Here is an 18,007-nt window from a genome sequence, read left to right on the forward strand (position 1 = left end):
ACCTAGACTTACTTCCTCTAAATATTTGTCTATCTTTGTTAATTGAGCTCCTTATTCAAAATACAGTGTGTTTGTAAACTTACATGATGAATTATTAAATATATTTACAATAGTTTTGCCAACATCATGTCTTACTGGCATTTTGATTGCTTTCGTTCAATCATACATAGAAGAACATTATGTAAAAGTTTTTTTTTTGATAACATCTTTTTAGATACGCTTAGTACAATGTTAATTAAAAATAAGTTTATTACTACATTTCATTTGTACTTGCATTAATTCACAAGCAAGACGAGTGCGAGAAAATATATCAATAAGTATTCATCAATTATAAAGTTATAACAACTTAAGCTATAGTTTACACTAAAGGTATACACTTTGTATAAGTTCGTATGGTTTCGTTCGCTTCAATCTTCTGCTATTATATGTATTGCTTCCACATATGATTTAGTAATATTCTTTCGTGTTTCAAAGCGAAATCTTGGATAAGTTCGCAAATCCATTTGATTTCTAGATCATTGTGCAGTTCATCGTTGGTTACGTAGCTATAGGCATTGGTAATCAGTCGAAGAACCTTGTTTTGACAGCGTTGGATGACTAGTTGATTTGAATTTTTAGTGCAACGCCATAGGTCCAAATTGGCTTTATGATTGCCTTATAAATCAACCTCTTTGATATGTAAAAGTGGCGTATTTTAGCATCGAGAAATATATCGATATATCGCAGAACAACTATGTATAGACATTTTACAAAAAATGTATTGACATTATTAGGAAAAAATATAAATATTGAAATGTCAATCCTAAAAAATATCGATATTTTCTAAATATTTCAAAAAGTAGGGATATTTTTAAAGAACCTTTAAAATTAAGTACTTTAAAAATTATATATAGTTTTTTTCAAAATTATTGAAAATTATCGACTAACAAAAATATCAATACATCGGCCAAAAATATCGATATTTTTTGAAAAAAATCAATGTTTTTTCGGTATCCTTATCAGGGTGTACATACTTCATAATAGAAACGTTTACGCAAAGGCTATCGATATAATAATATTATAAGAGCATATGTATTCAAAAGTTTCTTAGAATCCTTGCGATAATATAAACAATTTGTTACAAACAATGACCATTGTTATAGTAAAAAAAAATATATTATTTCAAACCGAGTATCAGCCATTTTTGGCCATAATTGATTCAAGCAAAAATGAACTTTATAGTCTATTCAAAGTTTAATATATTTTAACATTATAGTATTTTTAAAAACTATATATATATATATATATATATATATATATATATATATATATGTATATATATATATGTATATTATATAAACTTATACAGCCACAATAATTTATAGGTAAAACTTAAAACCTCTTATCACTAATGCTTTCAAGAATTTTGCATACGTCTGACATCTGGTCGCCGTCCGGTTGTTAAATGTACGCTAAATTATTCAATATATTAGTTATAATTATTATGGGTTATAAATCGACAAACATTATTTTAGCCCTTTGATTATTTTGATAAATTTTAAGTCACTCCCTAATAGATCATATCACTTTGTTTGAAAATGCCGAAAACAATAGATATTAAGTATCACAAATTGACTGCGGCATTAATAGGTTATTTCGACAAGGAACCAGATGATGCAGAGCCCCTTTGGCGGTAAATGCCGTTATATTAATAATTATTATTATAAATTATGATATTAAATAATTTTCTTTTATTACTCTTCGTGATTCTACAATCTGCTCTATTAGCAATAAATATTTCTTATGTCTATAGTATATATATATGGCATGTAAAAAATCACTTCATTAAGTACTCTTCTGTATAAATTATTACCTTAATTATTTAGTCTTATTCTAAAGTCTACATATGTCCAGTAATCAGATCAGGTGGTGTTAAACGTTTTAGTCTACGCACTTCACTATCACGTCGCATATTTAGCTGATTAGCGAGTACATTGGGACGCACTGACACTCTTTCGAAGTACTTCACACAAGCACGGTGAATTACACCCGTTATAGGTTCTAGAGGAATATCGCGTTGTATCACTTTATTTGAAATATAGTACGGAACATCAACAATGGCATGCAACACTTTATTTTGGAAGCGTTGAATGATGGATATATTAGATTTGCTAGCGGTAGCCCATAGTTGGATTCCATATGACCAAATGGGCTTGAGTATAGACTCATACAGCAATATCTTGTTATCTAATGATAACTTGGATTTGCGCCCGATGAGCCAATACATTTGATATAATTTTAGTCCCAGTTGTTTCCGTTTAGAGAGTATGTGCTTCTTCCAGGTTAGGTGTTGATCTAAGTACATACCAAGATATTTAACATGCTCTGCTTGGGGGAGTTGACGATGATTGATATTCACTGGTGGACATGTTCTTCTACGCACGGTAAACGATATATGCGTGGATTTTGTTTCATTGGCTTTAATGCGCCATGTCTTCAAGCATAATTGTATTTGCTTCAGGTAGGTTTGTAGGTTTGTTGATGCTGTGACTGGATCTTCAAGGGATGCTAAGATTGCTGTGTCGTCTGCGTATGTTGCCATAGTAGTTATTTTTGTGGTGGCCATATCGGCCGTATACAGAAGATACAGTACTGGACCCAGTACAATACCTTGCGGAACTCCTGAATATATGGAGTTTAATTCGGTATGTTTCATCGCCTTGATTTACAATAAAATGTCTATCAGTGAGATACGATTTTAGTAACTGATAATCCGGATGAGGGAGAAGTTTCTTTAGTTTAACCTGCAAGCCCGTATGATATACTTTGTCAAAAGCCTGAGATATGTCTAGAAAAGCGGCCGAACAATATCTTTTGGCATATAGGTCAGTGTTTATTTTGTTTACAAGTCTATGCACTTGTTCTATAGTTCCATGCTTATGGAATAATTTTTCTTTTTTCTAGTATATAGTTTAGCTTCTTTATGTATAATTTCTCGAAGACTTTCGAGTTTATCGGTAATAAATTTATAAGTCGGTAGGAGGTCACATCTTCTGGTATTTTTCCTGGTTTAAGAATCATTAATAATTTAACTACTTTCCAGATACTAGGGAAGTAATTAATTCGTAGCATAACATTAAATATAAATGTTAATAGTTTTATACCCTTTTCTGATAGTTCTTTAAAATTTTACCAGTAATTAAGTCATGACTAGGATCTTCTTTATTATTAATCTCTCTCATTATTGTTTGTTTAACTTTTTTGACCGTTAATTTCTCGTGCGGTAAGTCCATTTGAAATGGCGAATTTAGAAAGCTAGTAATTTTATTTTCCTCATATTTATGTAGCTGAGACTGGAAAGGTTTAAATACATTTTTTAAGTGTTTTGAGAAAATGTCAGCCTTTTCTTTATTGCTTCTAGCCGAATTATTTTCGTTTGTTTTAATAGGTGGGTTATGTTGCTGGGATCTCCTAAGTTTTTTTGTTGCTTTCCACAACGAATAGTCTGTTTCCTCAGTTGGTGTCAAGTTTTCTAGGTATTCTTGAATGCCTTAGTTTTCTTCAATTTGGAGTAGTTCTTTCAGCTCTTTTATTGCCCTATTAAATTTTCTTTTATTCTCTTCAGTCCTTTGCTGTTGCCGATTCCGTCGTAGTTTTCTTTTTTCTGCTATCTTTTTCTGTATTGTACATGATATATTTATATTTTTTCTTGGAAATGTTTTACTCTTAGGATTCGCGGAATATGCAGCTTCCTGTATATTTTTTGTAAGGTTTATTGCTGCTATTTCTATACCCATTTCAGTTTTTAGCGGTAAGTTTAGAGAGATGTTTCGGTCTAAGTTTTCTCTAAATAAGGGCCAGTTAGTTCTATTTTTGCACAAAGAAGGAGGTTTATCTTTGATGATAATTTTTGAAGAAATTGTTACTATTATTGGTAAATGATCAGAAGACAGGTCGAAACATGATTTTGTATGACACTTTTTTGTATCAATATTTTTTTTAATACAGAAATCTATAGTATTTGGTTTTTTATTTCTGTCTGAAGGCCGATATGTAGGTTCCCCAGTAGAGATATGTTGTAAATTATATGTCTTTCTTGCTTTTAGCAGTTCTCTACCTTTTGAGGTTATTATTCTTGAACCCCACATTAAATGTTTTGCATTGTAATCTGCTCCGGCTATAAATCTATTATCTAGCGTACTGAAGAATTCTTGAAAGTCTTCTGCCTTGTTGTTATGTTTGGGTGGGCAATAAATAGCAGACATTGTTAATGGTCCATGGACTTCCTCTATGGTTCTACTGGTAGTCTTTACGGAATTTTTCTTTTTTGAAATATTTTATATCATCCCGATTGATTATGGCTGTACCTCCATGCTTTATCATCAGGGTGATTTGAATGATAAAGTTTGTATTTGGGAATTTTCAAATAAAGTTTTTCCGTAAAATGTGGTTCGAAAACCATCATAACGTCAATATTTTGTTCAGTTACGAACATTTTTAGCTCCCTGACGTGTTATTGGAGCCCATTGGCATTCCAGACGGCGATTTTGGAGCTAATGGTTTCAGGAATTAGGCAAGTTTGCTGACGACAGTTGTGAGTAGACCAAGCATAGTACTCATTTGATCCATTAGTTTGGCCATCATGTTTTCTAATCTAGAAATATTGCTGCTATATTCAGTAGGTTGTGATGTGGTTTCTCGATATTGTGCTGAACCATTTTCAATCATTTGGGCATAAGTTATGTCTGGTTGACGTGGTCTGATGGGTAGGTGTGGATTGTTTTTGTTGCTGTTGATGCCTTTTTTCTCTTAAGGCAGGGTAGAATTTCTGCTGTAGTTGCTTGTGAACTGCGCAACCCTTGTAGTGCGCTGTATGATTTCTTCCAGTTCTCCTGCACATTTTGCGCATCTATATGATTTGCGACAGTAAGTTTTTGTGTGCTCGTGTGCTTGACACCTCGTGCATTGTTGTATAATTCTTTTTGTATGTGGTGGTTCGCATTTAATAATATTATTTTCCAATTTGGTTATTTCATACACCGCCTTATTATTTCCATTAGGTTTTAAATCAATATAGAACATAGGCAGAAGTTTTTTGTCATGTGATGTCGTATATTGTAAACATTTACGACCTCGTGGCCTTTTGACCTAGTGCTACCTTGATGGTATTAAAGTCCGTCCCGTGATGTAATCCTTTTAACACGAATTTAAATGTTCTCTCGGATTTTGGCCTAAATGTATGATGTTGGGTGTTTCTTTCATCTAACTATTTTACAAGAACTTTTAAAGTGATCCGCTTCGAACAATTCGATTTTAATTGTTTCATAGCTCACTGTTTTAATTGTGTAATTCGTAGTAATGGTTTTCAATAGATCATGGATGTGTTTTATTACTCCTACCTTATAGACTGCTATTGTTAAATAAATGGATTAGGCCTTCAGGTGGTACCACTACATACCAAAATGCGCCTAGAAACTTTATCTCATGGGTGGTGTGGAAAAGAGCTTAATGTAAACAAAACAAATCTAACCTTCAAACTATTATACTTAATTGTATAATGTATTTTTAATTGTAGTTTTAAGTCCTTCGATAATATAAGTATTAGATGTACTATAATGTTAAAATAAATAATATTTGATAATATTTTTCTTTAATTATTTTATTAAATTAGAATTTTCTTGTATGTCAAAACCAAACTGAACTAAAACTTAGAGTTGATGCGGCAACATTGTAATGTTTCGACGTCATGAATATCCACGACGCATTACTAAAAGAACTTCGAATAAATTATGCATAAATAAACTATCTAAATGTAAAAAAACTATCAACGATAAAATAATTAGAATTAATGTGTAATCTATTCTGGCGAAATTCGTGTAAGTGTAAGTTGCTCATGATGTGATGCTTAAAGGAATTAGATATGTGATTTTAAGAATATATAAATGATAAATAGGATTATATCACTTTAAAACAAAAAAGAATAAAAGACAGTGAGTTAAAGATAATTTTTATTTGGTCCCTCTAAATATAAAGATAATAAAACGATATAATAATAATATAAAATAATATAAAATGATATAATATGTTACTTTTGGTATTTTTTTTTAAGGATTAATTATAATGCTTCATAAAGTTTTCTAATATTGACGACATTATTACTGTTAGATACTAAATAGCTTTTATTAAGTCCCTTTTGGAATGTCATTTCTGAAATATAATTATAATAGAAATAACGAGTATTGTTTGGTACGTATACTACTAACCTGTGATGTTATATATTAGCACAGATTTTGCCTTAAAAACTTCCTTTTGCGATTGATAACCCAGTGTTGGCAACTCAACATCAAATGGCGTTTCTCCATTTGATGGCAGATCATTCTTCAGAGTGTCTAGGGTTTTGAAAATTTTAGGCCTTATCCTACGGCATCTCAATAAATCGGACTCTTTATTATGAGCCTTACAAAACCTTTCAATCAGCTCCAATCTACACAGTAAATAATATTTATTAATATTAATATGGATATTCATTAATCATTCTTAACAAGTGTAAAACCTCCGAACATTTTTCTGCAATATCAAATCAAAATATTTTCGAATTCATTACCGTTTTTTAAAGTTATATCTGCCTAGGTATGTAGTTCCCAAACTAATCGCATCTATTACATGGAGACTATCTCTATATTTTGTTCCATCTTCTTGATATTCTTTCACTAATTCGCCATAAATTAGTGTGTCATTAGATAGAGTTATATTATTTACGGTGATGCGTTTTGTTTTTGTTATTTTATAAACAGTATTATTTTTTGCTAAAATTATCAAAAAAAGTGTTAATTATTCCCAACTTAAACTATTAATATTGTTAATTGAACACACGCCAAACATATGTTAACATATTTTTTAAGAAATAAATGTTAAAGGGTTAAGTGGTAGTACTGAAACTTCACGTTCTCTAATGTCCTATTAGCACAATTTTTTGTTGTATAAACAATCAGGTTTAGAATGTATCTATAAATATTCACCCATACTTGTTATTTGCCATTTTATCTGAAAGAATTACAGATGTTTCGATACTGTTGTTAATTATTCATTTCTTATAAATAATGGATCGTAAAGTTTGAAATGTTTGACGATATATGTACTATTTTATATTTAGTTGAAAGTTTCGTCTTGGCAAAAAATGGAACCGAATCGTGAACATTTTCGTGCCATGATTTTTACGATTTTCGACGTGGATCGTCCAAAATCGGCTTTTGTGCCAGAAAACATCGATGCCGTGTGCGAAATGATTAAGCAAGATCGTCATGTCACCTATTGTGAGATTGAGGCATCCCAAAGCATTAGTTCCACCAGCATATATGCGATTTGACATGAACAATTAGATGTGCGAAAGTTATGTTCACGTTGGATCCCACACAATTTGATAATCGCTCAAAAAAGCTCGTGTCGATTGGTGCAAAGAAATGCTTAAGAAATTCAATCGCGGTGCTTCCAAAGATGTTTATAAAATCGTGACAAGTGACGACTCATAGATATATTCCTATGACCCCGAAAGTAAGCAGCAGTCGATTGTATGGGTGTTACAAGCTGAACCAAATCCAACAAAAGCTGTTCGCGCACGAAGCTCTTCAAAGAAAATGGTGGCCTGTTTCTTCGGGAAAACTGGTTATAATGCAACAGTGCTCTAGAGGATCGTAGAACAGTAAATTCTGATTGGTACACAACCATTTGTTTGCCAGAAATCTTCAGTGAAATAAGGAAAACAAACAAGAGACGCCGAATTGTTCTTCATCATGACAATGCGAGCTCTCACACATCGGCTCAAACAAGAGACTATTTGAGCACTCAAAACATCGAATTGATGGGTTATCCGCCGTACAGCCCTGATTTGGCACCCAATGACTTCTTTTTGTTCCCATCCGTGAAGAATAAATTGCGTGGTCAACGATTTTCATCGCCCGCAGAAGCTATTGAAGCGTTCAATAATCATGTTTTCTAGATAGCTCATTCGGAATGGAATACATGCTTTAAAAATTGGTTTAAACGTATGAAAAAGTGTATCGTTTATCGTGGCGAGTACTTCGAAAAACAATAAAAATATATTCGCAGCTTAACTATTTGCTGTCCCCAAATAAATAAATAATCTTGAAATGTACCATTTGACTAGCAAAGATGATATAATGGAAGAGCTCAAAGCTATCTCAAAGAATGGATTATAGAGGGTCAGTATATACGGCTAAAACAGTAAAAATGGATAAAAACGACAATTATATGCTTTCCATATTTAGTGAGTGCCAATATCTTACAATCGCGATTGGGTTTAAATCCCTACTGCTTTTCTTGGCTGGTTTCCTTGTGCGCTCTTTAAAGACTCATTTGTATGATCTTCATAAATACTTCGATAGTTTTTAAAAATGTTTTCATTCACCATTTTCAGTATATGAATGAGAGTCGCTCTTTCTTCCATGCTGGCGGTAATTCGTCCATTTGTTGGCGAAGTGCTAGTAAAGTGCTTATGTAAAGTTTCGATATTCACACGATTTGATATAAACGTTGAATAAATTTTCGTTTCATGTTTATTCGAAACCTTGTAATATTGATAATCGTTATACTCATTAGTGTTGTGAAAAGAACACAATTGACTGAAGAGGACAATACTAGGACACTAGAGTCGCTGCACTCTCTTCCTAAACTAGTAGATCATGCAGTCTCTCCATATGCAAACTAAGAACCTGCACTATTGAGAAGATATCGAGAAAATCCAAGTATTTCGAGTAGTTTAAGTTAACATAGTGAATTGTTGGGTGATCAAATAAACTTACCGAAATAAAAATTGTAGGGGTATTCGTTTCTATTGCTCGCCAAGAAGCAATACATATAATTGTCTTTAAAGGTATTGAAAGTAGATCGAATCGCATCTAAATTAAATTGTGGTATCTTCTGTTTCATTTCTAAAACATAATAAATAATAAAATAGTTGTAATTTTAAACAAAATATTAGCTGAATTAAAAGCAATAATACTCAATTTTCAATGAAATATAAATTTACTCAACAACATACAATTTACAAAAGAGGGACTCAAGGGTCTAAGACGGTTCTCTCCAGCCGAAAGACCATAGACGCAGAAGTTGACAAAGACTGCAAAGTCTCTTCTGGCAATCGCGTTATTTAATATTTTCCATTCAGATATCCCTAGGAGACTACAAGTTGAGGGAGCTTTTCAGACAGACGACGCTGCTTACTTTTGTTTCTGCAATACTAGCACCACATATTCAAGGCAAACTCCAGAAACAACTCGATGAGATTAGTGGTCGATGAGGTCCAGTGTTTACATTTGTGGAAGCTGCAAGTCAACCCACAGAAAAGCCACGTAATCTTCTTCCACAAGAAGCAATTCGCACCGAGCATTTGGCGTCTTAAAATCGCGAACACCCAAATTCTTCCTCTCTCAATAAAATATCTTCTGTACAAAAGGCTGGTTTGATAAGTTTTTCTCTCGGCTCCAGTGTGTCTCTCAAATACGCCACACCTACTATGTACAACGTCTTCAAATTTTTAAGAACGAAATTCTTCGTAGAATGATCAATGTCCCTTGGTTCCTCAGGAATAATCAAATTCAAAGAGAATCAGATGTCCCTCAAGTTCGCGATTTAAAGCGCCGAGCGCTACTCTAGATATTCCTCCACGCTTCGTCTCTCAGATAATTTGTGTATTACCAAGCTAGTCGATATTTTAGGCTAATAACGCATCCGGCTCTTCGTGGTCTTATTCTATCGCAGTTGACTACTCCGTCGTGCTGTAAATCCTAATCGTCTCGACCTTTTCCATCGAGCGAACTTGTGTCGTGTCTCTTAACGGTGTTACCGGCCAGGGACACACTAATTCTCAACAGTAAGAAGAATTAGTTAAGGTCAGCTAACAGCTGATAAGGTAGGGTTGAACAGGTAGCCCAGAGGCAGCCTACACATAACCAGTTCAACTCGCTTATTCCAGCTGGTATCCGCGACCATCCTCCTCTCCGGTTTCGGACCAAAAAATAATTAGGCGGTGTGTGAAGCCTCAGATTGGCCCACAAGAGGCATATAAAATATATAGTGTTAATGATGTCTAATATAGTTCCATCAATTACTGAATCAAGGTTAATTCATCGAAATATGGGACGGTTTAACACCTTTGGAAGGTTTTAGGAAATTTTGTAATGAAATAAGTAACGAAAATTTTGGATTTCCGGTAAATATATTTCAGTTTCAGAAAGATGAAACGATTTTTTTCTTCTCAATTCTGCGCCATGCCAATCTGTCTCAAAACAAAAGCTTTTGTTATCCTACTTCTAAAGTGTTTGTTGTTTTTTCGTTCTGCGTTCTGTATTTTACCGTTCTCATATTGAGATATAGATATAGATTTTTAACACCTCCTTTGAGGAATACTGAGCACGAGAAATAATATTTTGCCCTATAGTCTTCTAGTGTTTCAATATTGCTACTGCTTGCTGTGCTCTATAGTTGAGTATCGTATATAGTATATCCAAAGAAGTTTTGTACATACGTCATCAAGATGTTTAATGTATTGCCTGCCGCAATATGTAACTTCTTTTTAGAATCAGACAACATTTTCCTTCTCATTTTATTCTACTTAAAAAGAGACACTATGCTGTCTGATAAGTTCGAATGTGTAACTGAGCTAGCCTGCAAAAGTCGCCCGGTTGTCAAACGTATGTAAAATTCTTCCGGTGATGAGAATAGAAACAAGTAAAGGTGGGTATATAATTAATATACGATAACTATACGAAATGTTATTGTAGAGTATAAAAGATTTATGTGAACAGATATTTGTGTAATTCTTCAGATTATACATGATCATTTGGTTAAAATATGTCAGGAGAGAAAAAATAGTATCTATTTAGCAGATAAAGCAAATGCATGAAAGAGAATGCAGTAATTAAAAATACTTTTATTAGGAAATATGTATACAAGTATTTATGTGATATACTAAGGAGAAATGTCTTTACAAGGAAACACTGTACCGAAGGACACAAGAACTAAGCGTAAAATGTAAATATACTCTCTAATAAAAGTCAAATATGTTACTTGGATATACATTTGTTAATTAGGTAGGTAAGATCTCAAGAGGACAACAAACTACAAACGCGCGCAGAACTCTAACTCATACGTGGTGTGAAAAAGAGTTGAATGTAAATATAACCAAAAACACAACCCCAACTCACAAACTATTATAACTGTGTGTTTTAAGTCTTTCGATAATAAATGCAATACATTTACTATAATTTTAAAGTAAATTATATTAGATAACAGTATTTTTGTTCAATTATTTTATTTAGATTAGAATTTTGTTGTATGTCAAAACCAAACTGAACAAAAACTCAGAGTTGATGCGGCAATGTTGCGACGTTCTGACGTCACAAATTTAAATTTAGCTGACGTATGTACAAAACTTCTTTGGATAGACTATAGGTACTTTGTAGACCATCATTTTGCTCGAACTGCACACTACCTAGTTTGTTGTCGAATTGATTACGTTTAATCTAGATGTGTTTCTACCAAGTTAGTCTAAGATCCAAGTATTTTGCGTGTTCCTTTTATGGGATGTTGTCAGTATATAATTTTTACTGACTGATAAGCTTCTCTTATCAGTCTGTAAGTAACATGAATGGACTTGGTTTCGTTTGGTTTAGTTTTCCCTTTATTCTTTAATAGTTATACTAATTCTATATATATTCTACTTAAAATGATATAATTATTTCAGAATATTTGATATAAAGTTGGAATAGAATTAAAAACCTGATTGTTCTCTTTGCTTGAATGAATCATGAATAAAACCACCTGTTTTTAAGTGTTTCGTGTATGCTACTTTAATATTAATATAATCAAAGAATATCAAGACTTCTTATTAATATATTATTGACGAGAAATTATTAATATATTATAAAACGGAAAACAATTAATAACTCTTTTGCGTTCTATTTCAAAAGTTATTATTTGTTTTTTAATCATATCAGCATATATATTATTATTAGAAATAATGTGTAGATAACATTAACTCACCGCTTTCATATAGTGTTAAAAATTCAAACAATAAGTAAGAATCTTCAGATACAGCTTCATAAGGTATCTGGAAATAATTGAGACATTTTCCCGTTAAATATTTCTTCTGACTTCCAATTACTGATCCTGACGAAATATTATTTATAGTATTCGTTCCTTCTATTGTCCTAAATAAAGTAGAATTATTTTAATTATATTTAATAATTAAGTATATTGAGAATTATTATGTCACTAATTATATGTCATGATAAAAGAGATAAAATTAAATGAAAAACATATTTTTAGAATTATATTTAATGCCATGTTAGCTAGCACTTGGAAAGTGACTCAAATCATCATGATTCTTAAACTAGGAAAAAAATCAGAATAAGTTTCCTCTTATCGTCCTACAAGCCTCTTGACTGTGATCTCTAAAATTTTTCAATTATACATTAAAATACTCAAAATAACCATAGAAGAGAGAAATATTTTCCGACTATCAATTTGGCTTCCGTAATAAACACGGAACAACAGAACAAATACAGAGATTAGTCAACACATTTTACTGTGAAACAGGGTGACGAATATACTGACCTGCATCCAATATATGCAGGTGTTCCGCATGGCAGTGTTCTTGATCCACTGTTACATCTATTGTATACAGCTGACTTACCGACCTCAAAAACCGACCGGCGGTTTTATCATCACACAAGAATCACAACTTTCATCTTAACAGAGTCGAATTGTGGTTGAAAACATGACGTATCAGAGCAAATGAGACAAAATCTACGCATATGACATTCACACTTCGTAGAAGAACTTGTCCCTCAGGAAAAATAAATTATTATAAAATCCCGCAAGCAGACAACGTTAAATATCTGTGAATGCATTTTGATCAACGTTTAACATGGAAAAAACATATAGTGACAAAACGCAAGCCGCCTGGGCTTAAACTAAATCAAATGTATTGGCTGATAGGGCGTAAATCTAAATTATCCTTAGATTACAAGGTTTTGCTGTATACGTCAATACGTAAGTCCATTTGGACCTATAGTACTGAACTGTGGGGTACTACTAGCAAATCTAACATAGATTCCTCCAGAGGTTCCAGAATAAAGTTTTGCGAGTCATCGTCGATGCCCCATATTACGTCTAAAATAAACTGATTCAGCCTGACATCCCCTTAGAACCCATAACGAGTGCGAAGTACTCTGAAAGACTATTAGTGCATCCCAATGCACTCGCCAAACTGTTAAATATGCGCGCTGACAGCGAAGTGCGTAGGTTCAAACGTAAACAAACATACGAATCGATTAACAGACACATAGAGTGAGATATAATAATCTCTATAATAAGTTAGGACAGAGTTTAGAATAAGTTAGAATGGTACCTAGAATAAGATTTAGATTATAAATTTGCACAGCAGATCACTTACTGAAGCGATCTTCTACATGTCAGTTGAGTTATATTGTATAACGGAAATCATATTATAATACTTATTGCCCACGGTTAAAAGTAATACATTTTTATTACAAAAATTGCGCTAGAAGTCCTCAGCTTGTATTAATTGATTACTTCTTGCTATCGACTATTTCAGTCGACTACTTACTTCGCTATTTTTAGTTCAAAGTTCGATCGATTTTTAATATTCTGGCTTTACCGTCCTACCTGCTACATAAATTTATATGGTTTTATATTTTGTTAATAGTATGATTCTAAATAACAATATATTGATCATTAATATAGCAGGATTGTGGAACTCTATTTTTCAAGATTATTTATTAATGTATAAGGGAAAAAGGATTATAAGGATTTCTTTGGAATGTTAAAACTTCTGATTAACGATAAATAAAATTATTATTGTATTTAAAAAGGATGCGATGGTTAAATAGTTGATAAAGATTGATTGAGAAAATATGATACAAATATATAATGGTCTCCATTGGCTCTTAAAATCAAGTCAAATATGTACACAGTGTAAGTAGTATATTTCCATATTTTGTGAATATATAAAATATAAAAATAATTTTACATCATTTAAAATGAAACTATTATTTTGAACGTAATAGAATTTCTCTTTCCTTTCCTTTCCAAAGAAACTTCGAAGAGGAATGTATATCTCCGTCTCTCTTATGACAAGGCTGGAAACATTCATAAGCATATGTTGAAATGAAATATAAATAAACTAATTACTTTTATTATATTAGGTTATTATTACTTTATAGATATTAAAATAGGATTAAATATATTTGGAATCATTATTTCATTCCGTTTTCACACTGCCAATTCAAAATTATTTAAAATGAACTAATCTATACGGCAGAGCACAAACAATATTAAAACGGGAAGTAATTCCTACATTTCTGTCTGTTATCGCGAATAGAAAACCAGTGGAAGCCTATATTTAACTGAAATATTAATTAGTATTTTCATTTGCTAATTTTGATTATTCATTAGTTTACTGTTTCAACTGTTTTCAGTCGATAGTTACCAACGATAGTTACACCAGATACATAGTATTCATGAACATGTGACCAATGAAACAATTACGTCTTACTTTCATTAACCTTAAAGTCCACTTAAAAGTGTTATTGTTTTTTTTTGTTATTACGAGAGTGGTTCAAATATGATGGAGACAAACGCTGTAGATGTAGATGCACATGTATGTTTTGAAGGTCGTGGCTTGACTATGTAATAGCTGAGTCCCTTACTAACAGTGTGGCATAGTTTTTGTCGAGAGCGCATGTTTCACGCGCGTGCTACGACCATGAGTGAACGTCAAGTGCCGACCGCCGTAGGGCAATTCGTGTTTTTAGCGTGAGAAGGCGTTAAAAAGAGGGACATATTTTTGCGAAATCAGTTCGGTAGTGAGTGCCTCAGTAGAGCTGCCGTGTTTAAATGGGAAGAAACATTCAAAAATGAGCCGCATGATCGTCGATCGCGAACCAGCATCACACCAGAGAACATTTGCCGCGTAGTACAACTTATTTTGAAGGACGGTAGAATGAATGTTCGAGACATTTCTGCTGAACTCGGCATCAGTATTGATAGTGTAGAGTCTATCATCCGCGAACATCTTCAATATCCCAAAATAACGGCGCGATGGATTCCTAAACTGTTGAACTTCGAGCAAAAATTTACGTGATTGAAAGTTTGTTGCCGCTTGTTGACGCATTACGAGGCAGAGGGGGACAATTTTTTAAAGCGAATCTTCACTACAGACGATACAGGGGTATACTAATATACTCCCGAAAGCAAGATGTCGTTTAGAAAGTGGAGGAAGAAGGAGGAATGGGCGCCAGTCAAAGCGAAGACAACTAGGTTCGCGGGTAAGATTCTGTGTATGGTGTTCTGGGACCGGTGGGGCGTGCTGTACGTCGATGTCCTACGCACTCAACGTACCATTAATGCTTCATACTACTCTAACCTTCTTCTCACATGGCTATCCGAGTTACCCAAGGAATTCTTCGATGCCGGCATTACAAAACTTCCGGAAAGATGGACAAAATACGTAACTAGTGAGGGACGCTCTTGATGGTCCTTCCTTTTTCAAGGTAGTCAATGAAATTTATTCCGTGCGCATCTCAAAATACAGACACCAAAACCTTGACAGCCGACTGTTGAGTTTTCCCACGCTTTGGAGCGGGTTCATCGTATGTAGTGCACTGGGATGATTTTCGATTGGAGTTCGGAGTGAAATGATGGAACCATGTTTCATCCATTGTCACATATCGACCCAAAAACTCGAGTTTATTACGCTTGATCATCTTCAAACACTATTCCGAATCATCAACTTGTCGTTGTTTTTGGTCAAAAGTGAGCTCGCGCGACACTTTGCACACAGATTTCTTATACCCAAATATTCGTGTATGATATGATGTACACGTTCAGTTGATATCTTTAGAGTGTCTGTTATTTCATTCAATTTCAATTTACGGTCATTCAAAATCATTTTGTGGACTTTTTTTGTGAGGTTTTGTCGGTAACAACTTCTTTTAGGCGTCCACTGCGTTCACCGTCTTCGGTGCTCATTTCACCACGTCTAAACTTAACATACCAATCCTTGATGGTTGATTTTTCTGGGGCAGTGCTCGGAAACTCGACATCAAGGCAAGTTTAAAATGCAAAAGACAATATTTTATGAACACGCGAAATTCCTTTTTATCCATTTTTTCACAATAACAAAAGTTGCTTCAGTCAAAATGCTATAATTCAAAAACTAATGATCCGACAGCGGTCAAATTTATACACGCATCTTTTGAAGGTAGGGGTAACTAAAAATATATGGATTTAATACTAGTAGCGCCATCTATTTGTCATGCCGGGGACTTTTAATTGACCTGTTATTTAACTGAATTTTTCATTAAGTTTCTATATAAAATATCATATATATCACGCATACGGTTACAAACGGCCATATACTTTTATTCTTGGATCAATTATTTGATAATTGAACTTCCACTAAAATAATAGCGGCTGAATGCAAACCTTAACAGAAAACTTCAAAACTTCAAAACCTTCTTCTTGAAAAGTTTAACCAAAGTTCTATACACCAGCAATTTTGGTGCAAAGCGATTCAGGAATTAAATAGTGGTTAATTTAATAATCACCTTGAAGGTTACAAATTATCTATCTATATTACTTTATCGTCGGCAGTATCGTTTGTACTGTTGATTCATTAAGTTACCACTTTAATCTGTTAAAATACAATTTTCTTTTCGAGTAACGTTTCGTGTTTCGGCTTCGAACCCTGCACGTTTTACCATTTATATCCGTTGACACAACTTCTTCTCAATTGTTTCTATTACTAATCTTCAAAAACCTCTTAGAGAGAACAAATATTTTGTTAAACAAAAGACACCGAAACTATGTTCTACCCAATCTACCCAATTAATAAAATTGTATTTTTAAATTATTTAACTACAAATTTAACAAACTTTCAGTGCATTCTTTTGATGGGAACTTACCCAGTGACACTCGCGGCTTTGACTTTGTAGAATTCCACCAATTTGAGTAATGAAACTAATTGTTCTCGAGCAATTCTAAAATAAAATACATATTTTACTCAGAAATTCTTTAAAGTAAATAAAATATCTTATAGTTAGCTATATAATAATGTTTTCATTATTTATAGAATGGTAATAACGGTAAAAGAGTAATGTTATATCAAGCAAAATATTAAAATAACGAATAATTTTGCAAAATTCTTAAAAGCAGCATCTAATTGTGAGTACAGAGTTCAACGAAGCGAACGTTCGGGGCTGCGCGAGAACCTGAGCGAACATTCGGCATGGATTCGCCGAAAACCTCCCCGTTCGCGGTGAACGAAATCAATTCGTGGGGCCTTCCGTTCTTCTCGGAAAGTTTCGGTCTCCAAAAATCGTTTGACGGTTTTTCATCGTTTGGTTCGGAATCCTGTATTCTTTTGTTTATAATCATACTTTTCACAATAGCATTTTCCTAAAAAGCAACGTTTATTGCTAAAATAATATGTACCGTATAAAGGTTTTTCTGTCAATGTTAGGGACAAAAATTATATAAACAGGTATGAATTTGTATTTACTGCAAGATGTATTTTGTATATATTTTATTACTCTTTTGAAAGTGAGATATGTATTGACTGGGTTTAAATTATTTCAGACACAATGGCTGAATAGTATGAAAAAATAAGAGATGACAAGTGTCTTGGAAAAAAAGAAGAATTAATGCCTTGAACTAGTGTTATATCTGCTGTCTAAATAATGACATAGGTAAGTGACTCTTTTCTCTAAAACTACTGTGTTTACTGAGTTTTACTTTACATTTTAGGTCGAAGATATGGTAGTCTTTTTGAAAAGAATGGAAGGGTTTAATGGGAGGTTATTTTTACATGTTGATGTGTTCCTCACATTTTAAAATATTTGCATTGTTCTGTAAATTAAATAAAATTGGTTGGCAAACTTAATATTTTCATGTTGTTAATAATTATTTTGTATGAGATTATTATTAA

At 33.0% G+C, this 18,007-nt stretch overlaps 1 protein-coding gene and 1 long non-coding RNA gene across 2 annotated transcripts in view; one reads left to right on the top strand and one right to left on the bottom strand.

Moving 5' to 3' along the window:
- Positions 1–5,977: 5,977 nt before the first annotated feature.
- LOC143198076 (cap-specific mRNA (nucleoside-2'-O-)-methyltransferase 1) overlaps positions 5,978–18,007 on the bottom strand; it is a 36,993-nt gene continuing 24,963 nt past the window's right edge. The window contains exons 8-13 of the mRNA XM_076407032.1: positions 16,986–17,060; positions 12,040–12,206; positions 8,799–8,927; positions 6,584–6,785; positions 6,243–6,463; positions 5,978–6,186 (exon numbers count right to left, since the gene is read on the bottom strand). Coding sequence (XP_076263147.1) covers positions 6,095–6,186; positions 6,243–6,463; positions 6,584–6,785; positions 8,799–8,927; positions 12,040–12,206; positions 16,986–17,060 — 886 coding nt within the window. The 3' untranslated portion in view covers positions 5,978–6,094. The remainder of the gene's footprint in view (positions 6,187–6,242; positions 6,464–6,583; positions 6,786–8,798; positions 8,928–12,039; positions 12,207–16,985; positions 17,061–18,007) is intronic.
- Positions 15,217–17,906, top strand: LOC143198087 (uncharacterized). The gene is made up of 3 exons (XR_013006148.1): positions 15,217–15,347; positions 17,659–17,768; positions 17,827–17,906. It is a non-coding gene; the product is annotated as an uncharacterized LOC143198087 (long non-coding RNA).

The sequence above is a fragment of the Rhynchophorus ferrugineus genome, unplaced genomic scaffold (genome assembly GCF_030347505.1).
Source record: "Rhynchophorus ferrugineus isolate W39M unplaced genomic scaffold, kcgeb_rfMv2 rfM6, whole genome shotgun sequence".
Lineage (NCBI taxonomy): Eukaryota > Metazoa > Arthropoda > Insecta > Coleoptera > Curculionidae > Rhynchophorus > Rhynchophorus ferrugineus.